General features: G+C 44.5%; 1 protein-coding gene across 1 annotated transcript in view; it reads left to right on the top strand.

Annotated features, from left to right (window-relative positions):
- Positions 1-1707: 1707 nt before the first annotated feature.
- Positions 1708-10456, top strand: part of LOC141133773 (C-reactive protein-like) — an 81163-nt gene continuing 72414 nt past the window's right edge. The window contains exon 1 of the mRNA XM_073623329.1: positions 1708-1843. Within this exon, the coding sequence (XP_073479430.1) occupies positions 1788-1843 (56 nt within the window). The 5' untranslated portion in view covers positions 1708-1787. The remainder of the gene's footprint in view (positions 1844-10456) is intronic.

Here is a 10456-nt window from a genome sequence, read left to right as displayed (position 1 = left end):
TTCCTTACCTCCATACATCCCCTCCTTGCTTACCTGTGCACCCAAAACTGTAATTCCTTCTCTGCCTACCTCTGCACTCCACACACTACCCTCCCCCCCACTAATTTGATTACCTTTGTAGAACAGGCTGATGGTAAGCTTAATGACCACAGTTGTAGGCAGGACCTTCAAGCATGCCCCTTTAGCTCCTCAGTGGGCAGCATTCAGTATAGGTGATGGTGGATATGACCTCAGGGGGGCATGATATACATATGAATGCCGCCTTTATTTACATATCAATGCCGCCAGCCTCTGCTATTTACATATGAATGTTGGTTATTTATATGTAAACACAGGGTCTGCAGGTGAGTCACCCTTACACAATAGGGCAGAGCTGGGCAGCATTAGTAGCAGCAATTTACACTGAGATATCAGGACACAGCACAGGACTAAAACCTCAAGGGACAAGGGAATTTAAACCAGGATAGTTGGCAAGTATGAGGCAGCTGCTTTGGACCCCACAACAATGACAGGGCCCAGGGCAGCTGCCCCTTTTGCCCTGTCTTAAAGAGGGCCCTGCATGGCACACAACTGGCCTAGGTAGGTCGGTAGGTAGGTAGGTCAGTAGGTAGGTAGGTCGGAGGTATAAATCTAACCACTGACACTACAACTTTGGCAACATTGGTGTTTCCTCCATCAGTGATCTCCTTCTGACCAGTGAGGAAAAGATATTTTAGCTTCTTCTGGCCGCTGAGGTCCCGGGACTGGAATGACACAATTTGCCTTTCCATTAATTCTCAGCTGACATCAAACAAAACTGACAGAAGCCGCGTTGTGTTTCATTCCAAAACTGAATTTACAGATCTGAGTGACTCCTACCAATCCTGCCTTCTCTCACATCGCCCCACCACCCAACATGGTTACAATTAGGCAGCATTCAGCCTAGACTCCAGAAGACCGGCTCTCTGAATCCTCCCCGGGGGAGCTCCAAAGATGGCTGCAGTTCCTCAGCATCACGTTCTCTCCCATAGCGCGAGGAACACAAGAATCCTGTGGTTAGTGAATCATCTCTTCCTGTGCCAGCAGCTCTCTTTACTGAAGTCATGGCCCCCCAGCTCCATAAAGGAACATTTCTCAGACACTCACCATTCCCCTTCTATCTCGGGCTCCGCTCAAACTAACATGCCCAGAGAAGTTACCTCTGTAGGGGACTGGCAGGAGGCAGACAACTGTCATGATAATGTTCCTCCCTTCACTGATGACTCCACACTGAGACACCGCAAGAGGAGCCTGAGCTGAGCAATTCATAACTCTCAGACTACGCCTGTTGCTCAGATAGAGTCAGTTAACCACTTGAAGACCGGGCATTTCCTGGCACTTTTTGTTTTCATGTGTTTTTTTGCTACAAAATTAGTTATAACCCCAAACATTATATATATATATATATATATATATATATATATTTAACCACTTCCAGCCCGCCAAATAACATAATGATGTGCGCAAAGTGGTTAAGTTATCCTGACTGGATGTCATATGATGTTCAGCAAGATAAGCCGCAATTGCGTGCCCGTGGGGGCCCTGAGCGCGGCGATGGTTGGTGTGGTGTGTCAGTCACCGATCTCGGTAAAAAGCTTCTGGTGTTGGCTCTTTACAATGTGATCAGCTGTGTCCAATCACAGTTGATCACAGCGTAAACAGGAAAAGACGTTTATCAACTTTTCCTTCTTTCACGCTGATAGAGGCGAGTAGAGGAGAGCTAATCGGCTGCTTTCCAGACAGGGAGAGGATGCCCACCCAGGACCACAATGCCCACCAGGGATGCCCACCCAGGGCCACCAGGGATGCCACCCAGGACCACAAGGTATGCCCACCCATGACCACCAGGGTTGTCAATCAATGCCCATTAGAGGTGCCAATCAGTGCCCAGCATTAATTCCTGCCAGTGCCTCCTCATCAGTGCTGTCTATCTAAGCCATCTATCAGTGCCACCTATCAGTGCCCATCAGTACCGCCTATCAGTGCCACCTATCAGTGCTGCCTATCAGTGTCCATCAGTGCCACCTATCAGTGCCCATCAGTGTCCCCTATAAGTGCCCATCATTGCCGCCTATCAATGCCCATCAGTGCTGCATATCAGTGCCCATCATCAGCGCCCATCATCAGCGCCCATCAGTGCAAATTCATCAGTGCCACCTCATTAGTGCCACCTCACCAGTGCCCATTAGTGCTGCCTTATCAGTGCCCATCAGTGAAGGAGAAAAATTACTTATTTACAAAAACAGAAACAAAGAAAAACATTTTTTTTTTCTAAATTTTCGGTCTTTTTTTTTATTTGTTTATCAAAAAAAAAACAAAAAAAACCCAGTGGTGATCAAATAGCACCAAAATCAAGCTCTATTTGTGGGAACAAAATTATAAAAATGTTGTTGGGGTACAGTGTAGCATGACCGCGCAATTGTCATTCGATGTGTGACAGCGCTGAAAGCTGAAAATTGGCCTGGGCAGGAAAGGGGGGAAAGGTATTGAAGTGGTTAAAGTAGAGGCCCTGGAGAACAAATTGGTGGGATTTTGCCATTTTTTTTTAATGTCACACGGTATTTGCGCAGCGGTCTTTCAAACACAATCTTTGGGATACAATACAGTTTTTTAAATATGTAATGCAAAAAAACACAATACATAACCCAATTTTTTGTAAATTATAAAAGATGACTTAATGCCGAGTAAATAGATTTTTTTTTTTTTAGACTCTTTCTTTATTTATTTACTTTCTTTGATCACATTTGTTGCTGTCACAAAGAACGTAAACATCCTTTTGACAGGTCTTTTTATGGAGGGATCAGGGGTCAATAAGACCCCAAATCAATCTTTTGCACTTGAAAGCATTTTTGAGTACTTTTTATTTTAAAAAAACAGCCGTTGACATCCAGGTAAACCAAAAGTGAAGCCAGGTCATCTCATCTGGGTTACCATAGCGGAGACCAGACTGAGTGGTATTTGGCACATAAGGAATATATGATACCCCGATTGATGGTATTGTATCCCTTTATTTTTTTTTTCAAAAGAATTTATTGATGTTGTAAGAATACATTCCTAAGGTATATCATATGAACCATTGGTACTGCACAGTTGTAATAGGTAGTCCGTTACTTGTTGGTCAGTGTACCTGTGATAGAGAGATATTTGTGGACGTATCTCTGAGAAAAGTTGGAAAATAAAAAATGGGGGGGGGGATCTCAAGAGGTGTCATCCTTATCGTAATGTGATTGGAGTTCCTCATATTAGATGAAAGACTGCAAAAGTTCTTGAGTGCGTTTGGTGATGTTGTTGAGTGTATGAATTCCTGTCAGCGTAGGAGGAAACGTTGTTTAGCAACCGAGTGGTTGAGGTCTGTGTTGATTTTTTTCTTTGTGAAGCAACAATAGTAGTTCCTGTTTTATCTGTGAAATTTGTGGATGTGTGGAAGATGTCCGATTTTTTAGAATTGCTCTCTGCACCACCAGGAGGCAGAGTAGGATCCAATTAAGTGTTGGGTCTTGCCCTTGGATGACCATGTCAGAAGCTGCTTGTCACAATACCCAAAGATGAGAAGAAGAGGGTCTTTAGGAAGGTGAAGCAGGGTAACTCCTTGAATGAAGGATATGGTTTGGTCCCAAAAGTGGAGATGTATTTACACGTCCAAAAGCGGTGGGATAGAGTAGGTCTTTATTGGTGGCAGAGAGGGCAGGAGGCTGATTGAGGGTTGTCTTTTTCCAGCAGGAATGGTATATGTGCATGATGGAATAATTTAATTTGTGTTTCCTGCCATTGTTCGCACAATGTCAACTGGGGGACTTTGTTGAATCCCAACAAATTTTTTCTCGTAAGCTCTGGGTCTGGAAAGTCCCCATTTTGCCACAGAGGAAGACGAGAAGGGGGAGGGGGTTATTTTGCTGATCAATGGTTTGTATATGTCCAAAATGGTGTAAGATCCTTCTTGGAGTGGACGGTCTGTTATTGTAGTCTTGAATCTCTTACCACTTTCCCTGCATGAGGTGCAGATGAAGTTGACACATTGCCAAAAGTAGAAGGCATGGGAATTTGGCAGAGGGAATTTTTCAGCTATACTTGAGAAGGTATAGGGTAGACCTGTTTCCATGTCACAGAGGGAGGCAAACTCAGTAAGACCATTTCATTGCCACAGGGAGTATGTTTGGTGTTCTAACCCCGGAGGGAAGCTGGGGTTTCCTTGAATTGGTAGGTGTCTGGAGATGGAGGAGGAGAGGTTTAAACTCTTGCGTACTTCCCTCCATGCTATGGCTATATCACATAGAAGAAGGTTGTGTTGTAGATCTGATTGGAGTAGTTTCCATTTGCAGTGTAGTAAGGCCAACAACGAATATACTGTAGTTAGGCCATTGCAGATTCAGAGGAAAAGTTTGAGTAGCGGGAAGCCTTTAAAGTCCAGTCTAGGCCTATTCTCAGTAGGCAGGCTAGATTGTATGCTCTAATATTTGGGAGACTAATGCCCCCTCACCTCTGGGAAGATGTAGTTTAGATAGAGGTATGCGTGGTCTTTTCTTTTGCCAAATAAATTTGGAAATGGCTTTATTTAATAGCTGTATATCTTTATGTTTTAGTAGTAAAGGTATAGTTTGAAGTGGGTAGACTGGTCGGGCGAAGCTGACCATTTTGAAAAGATGACATCTTCCCAGAAGCGAAAGAGGCAGATCCATCCAGTTTTCCAATTCTTGAGTGATTTTGGTAATCAAGGGAGGATAGTTTAAGGTGTACAAGGAAGAAGGAGATACCCCTATCCTAATACTCAAGTAGGTAATGTGAGGCTTAGCTATAGTGAAAGGTGAGCGTGACGCCCACAGGGAATTTGCAGATAAGCCTAATGGAAGGATTTTGCTTTTAGTGTTGTTGATGCAGAGGCCCAAAGTCTGAAATCATCAGAGGATTTCCTTATTGTGATCATATCAAGTGAGGAATTAGCAGAAAAGATGAGTATGTCGTCTGCAAAAAGGGCTGTACACAGCTTGTGTTCACCTATATTAATTCCGTGTAGAGGGGCATGATTATTTAGGTACCTAGAGAGGGATTCTAGTGCCAGGTTGAAAAGTAGAGGTGATAGGGAGCATCCTTGTCTTGTACCTTTGTATAGACAGAATTAGTCGGTGAGGAAACCTGCCACCACCAGTCTGGCCGCAGGAGAAGTGTACGTGTACTTGATGAGATGGTTGAAAGAGCCTGTGAAGCCCATCTTGGTCAAGACCAATGAGAGCCAATCAAAGCTGACATTTTCAAAGGCTTTTTCCACGTCCAGAGTGATGATTGCAAAATCTCCCCCTGGGTGGAGATTTATCATGTTCTAAGACCATTAACACCTTGGGGATATTTAAGGTAGCTGTTCTCCCTTTTTCAAAGCCTGACTGGGCCGGGTGTATCAAAGTTGGGATGATATTGGCGAGTCTGGAGGCTACAATTTTTGAGAGTATCTTGACATCTAGATTTAATAATAAAATAGGTCTGTAGGAGACCTGTTAAAGGGGGTCTTTTCCTTTCTTTGACAGCAATTTGATAATGACTTGGTTTCCTGTGGAAAGGTATGAACCACCCGACCAGATGCCATTATAGACACAGAGTAGGGTGGGTTTGACTGTTTCTTGGAGAGTCTTGTAATACTCCCCTGTGAATCTGTCTGGTCTTGGGACTTTACTAGGGGCTAGCTGATTAATTGTAGAGGAAAGTTCTGTGCTAGATATGGGCTCATTTAGGAGCTTGAGTTGGGAGGGAGTAATCATTGGTAGGTCCACCTTTTTCGAGGAATGTCAGAGCATTACCACTTTCGATGGGGTCTGGGGCATATAAGGAAGAGTAAAATTTTTGCATGACCTTATTGACCTTGTGAGGTGTCCTGCATATTTAACCTGACACAACTCGTAAGCCAGTGATATGAGTGGGACTGTGAGGACCTTTACAGAGTCTCGCAAGAAGCTTCCCTGCTTTGTTACCGTGTCTGTATAGTGTGACGTCTGTGTGTGCTAATTTGGTCAGTTCTAGGACATCTGTCCATGTGTCAAAGTCGTTTTTGGCTTTTTGCCAAATGTCTCTGTTTTCGGGGGAGTTTTTGGTGGAGAGAGATTGTCGAGCCCCTCTAAGATGAGAGCTTGCTGTCTTATAGCTAGATAGGACCTTTTTCTTGTAAGAGGCTGCATAGGATATGATCCAACTACGAATAAAAGCCTTCCCGGTTTCCCAAAAGAGGTTAGGGTTGTCAGCATGGGGAGAATTGGCGGTAGTGAACTCTTTCCAAACCCGGTCTATGTATGACTGGAAGTCAGCATGTTGTATAAATATGATGGGAAACGCTATAGCCGAATGCTTGATTTGGGGTCTGCTATGTCAAGTGTGTTCGAGATTGGGGCATGGTCTGAAATGGCTATTTCGTGGATATCTGTCCCAGCGATCGTCGGGATTATGTGATTAGTGCAGAAAAGGTAGTCAATTCTGGTGAAAACATTGTGGGGTGTAGAATAAAAAGTGAATTCTCTGTCCACCGGGTGGGAGAGGCGCCATGTGTTGATGAAATGGAGGGATTCCATACTGGAAGTGAAAAGGGTTTGTTCCGAGTCATGAGTTGCTTTGTGCGTTTTTTGGGAGTGGATCGGTCATATGTCATGTGCATTGTGGAGTTGAAATCCCCACCTACTACATGTAGGAAATGTGGGAACTTCAGCAGTCTGGTAGATAGGTCTCCAAAGAATTTCTTCTCAGGGTTGTTGGGTGCATAGACGTTTGAGATTAAAAGATCTCTGCGTCCAACGGATGTGGGCAGTGAGAAGTCATCCCTGAGTGTCGGAGTCTATTTTTACTACTTCACATGTAAGGTTTTTGTGTATCAGGATGAGTACCCCAGCCTTTCGGCCAACTGCATCAGTTCCTAACACGGTGCCTACCCACAATTTTTTCATGCGGTGAAAGTCAGGGCATGTCAAGTGGGTTTCCTGGAGTAGGGCTATGTCAGTTTTCAGTCTATTGAGATTTCTTAGTATCTTGAGTCTCTTGATAGGGGATCAAAGTCCCTTGAAATTCCATGAGGTAACTCTCATGGGGGGGGGGGGGTTGGAGGAATGAAATGAGCTGGTATTGTATATGAAGGGGTGAATACCAGGGATAGAGGGACTATTGCTCTGGAGGTTTGCAGTGGGTGTTCCCCAGGTGATTCAGAGATTTCCTGAAGTGCGTACAGATGGAGAGAGGTAAGAGAGGTAGAAGGATAGTAGGGGACAAGAGATGTGGAGAAGAGAACAAAAATAAACCATACAAGAAAATCTCCATAGGTCTTCTCTTTTTTCCGCATGGATTCGCTTTAAGAGCCAGCTCTCCATAGACTGATCCCGTAGGCTGTACGAACAGTTGCCCAGTTGAGCAGGCAACTCATTATGCCTGCCTCAGGACATTAGAAGGGATAACCCAGTGGCTATATTCAGTAAGACCCATGCGAAAAGGTAGAAAAAGCTAAATTATTGGTTATTGGATGTGTGTAGGCCGCTTGACTAGAAAGGGCCGCGGGGGTATATGAAAAAGTGAACGACAATAGGGACATTTCCATATTTAAAGTCTAAGGAGTGTTCCAATTACCCAAGTGAATGAAGGAGAGATAACCAAGGAGTAAGAGTCAGCCATGATTGGCGTGATTGCTGGATCCAGAGAACTTGGGGCATTTAGGAGAATCCTTACATGGGCTGCATTGTTCCATAGGATGGAGTGATGAGGATGCCCTGGAAGGAGGGTTTGATTGTGGATCTTTGTGGAGGGAGCATCATGGAAGATGAGCTGATCTCCATTGGGAGCTTAGAGGTAAAGTATCGCAGGGAAAGTCAAAGTGAATTTTATCTGTTGCTGGTATAACCCCATGCATATGTGCTGGAAAGCTTTCCTTTTCTTTGAAACTTCGATGGAGTAGTTGGCAAATATCAGGATTTTGATCCCATCGATTTGTAAAGACCTGACCTGCCTGTATTTTTGCAAGATGGCGGCTCTATCAGCATAGTTCAGATACAGACGAGGGGAAGTGCGTTCCGTGGAGAAAGCCCCTATACCAGTGGTTCTCAATTCCTGTCCTCAGGACCCACTAACAGGCCAGATTTTAAGTATTACCTTGGGGAGAGGCAGACTAGAATACTGCAATCACTGCGCAGCAAATTATATCACCTGTGATGTACTTCAGTTATCTTACAAACCTGGCCTGTTAGTGGGTCCTGAGGACCGGAGTTGAGAACCACTGCCCTATACGATGTGCACTTTCTGCTGTGCAGAGGCCTGGTAGGCCTAGCTCTTCTGGTATGCACCTGGTGCAAAATTCTGTTATTGCAGATGATTGCATGGATTCTGGGACCCCTATGAAGCGTAGTTGTTTTCTGACGCAATCTATTTTCCAGGTCTTCCAGTTTTTGTAAGATGTACTGGTTTGTTTTATCCTGTGCCTGGTACAGCTCCTCCTAAATATTAGAGATTCTATACTCAGCTTCATTGAGGTGGGATGCCTGTTCCCCCAGCTCTTTTCTTATGAGGAGCATGCCTGCATTGACAACCTTTTCCACAGAGGCTTCTATTGTAGGGCCAGAATCGCATTAACAGCTTGGGCGATCTCTCTGTGTTGTCTGACACTGACTGTGGTAAGGGAGAGGTGGGGCCGCCACTCACTTCCATAGAGGGCGAGTCCGCCATGATGGATGGCAAGGCCGCATCACCAGCCTCCATTTGTCGCTGGACCCGCGAGACTCGCAGACCATTTTTTGTCCAAAAAGCGGTCCATTGTCGCAAGGGGGCTTTCCGAAGGCTGTGCGGGCAGTAGCGGGTGTCAGTGCTGATCTTGTATGCCGTTTTGCGGGCCGTGCTGGGGGAGCTGAGGTGGAGTACAGTTACTCCATACGGCGCTGGAACCGGAAGTGTATCCCTCTATTATAATCACGTACCATCTGGGCCAATTCTGACACTTCACTTCTGCTAGAGCTGCACAATTAATCGTTAAAAGATCTATGTTGTGGAGTGTCTCGATTCTTTCATGTAACAAGTATAGAGTTCTCTGCTTAGGCCTCTGCTTAGGCCGCACACGAGACACTGTTAAACTCGTGTTCAGAGGTAGTTGGGCGCTTTTTTCAACTGCCCCTGAACCCATTCAATGTTATCCTATGTGTCCATGTACAAAGTCTTGTTTTTTGGCGTTTTTAGGCAGTTGTGTTTAACAGTTGCGTTTAACCTCGTTTTTCCAGAAGCAAAAGTTTTCCACATTTCAGATGCCAAACGCGGCTAAATGCGTTTGCGTTTATAAGTGTTTTTAAAGGAACATTTTACGACCTGAATTTGGGGCCCCATATCTAGGGGCCACTTGGTGCTAGGAACCCCAAATTTGGTGTGCTAACACAGTGGAACTAACTCTATAACATATCCAAATATGGGGCCCCAAATTCAGGTTGGAAAATGTCATTCTCTGCTGCAGAAGTGCTTGACATTTTGCGACCGAATTTGGGGCCCCGTATCTTGGGGCCACCTGGTGCTAGGAACCCCAAATTTGGATATGTTGTAGTGCTAGTTCCACACAACAAATTTGGGGTTAATAAGCACCAAGTGGCCCAGAGATATGGGGCCCCAAAGTCAGGTGGGAAAATGTCATTCTCTGCTGCAGAAAAGTGCATGACATTTTGCGACCCGACTTTGGGGCCCCATATCTCAGGGCCACTTGGTGCTAGAAATTTGGTGTGCTAACACAGTGGAACTAACACTATAACATATGCAAATTTGGGGTTCCTAGCACCAAGTGGCCCTGAGATACGGGGCCCCAAAGTTGGGTAGCAAAATGTCATTCTCTGCTCTGCAGACGCTTCTAGACGCAAACGCTAAACGCGGCTAAATGCAGCTAAATGCGGCAAAACGGGTGTTTCTAAACGCCGGTTTCAGCTTTTAAAAACATGTTCAGCAGAGTTTGCACCGGCGTCTCGTGTGCATGAGGCCTTACCCTGGCAGTCTGCCAAACCGGCATTCTGCCAAGATTTTAACAACATTGTAACTCTTCCGGCTTAGATCAAAGGGATAAAACTTCTGTGTGAATTTCCAGGAAGTTTAACCCCTAAACCAAGTTTAAACCTTTTTCTGACACTTGTTTCTTACAGTTAAAACCAGATTTTTATGCTAGAAAATTACTTGGAACCCCCAAACATTATATATATTTTTTTTTAGCAGAGACCCTAGAGAATAAAATGGCGATTGTTGCAATATTTTATGTCACACTGTATTTGCACAGTAGTCTTTCAAACGCAATTTTTTGGGAAAAATACACTTCAATGAATAAAAAAAAAAAAAACGAAACAGTAAACTTAGCCCAATTATTTTGTTTAATGTGAAAGATGATGTTAGGCCGTGAGAATTGTGAGAGAATCGTGATCTAACTTCTAAGCAAAAAAAAAATTGCGATTCTCATTTTAGCCAGAAT

The sequence above is a fragment of the Aquarana catesbeiana genome, linkage group LG03 (genome assembly GCF_042186555.1).
Source record: "Aquarana catesbeiana isolate 2022-GZ linkage group LG03, ASM4218655v1, whole genome shotgun sequence".
Taxonomy (NCBI): Eukaryota; Metazoa; Chordata; class Amphibia; order Anura; family Ranidae; genus Aquarana; species Aquarana catesbeiana.
The sequence above is the reverse complement of the archived record's forward strand: the minus strand, read 5'-3'. Positions and strand labels throughout refer to the sequence as shown.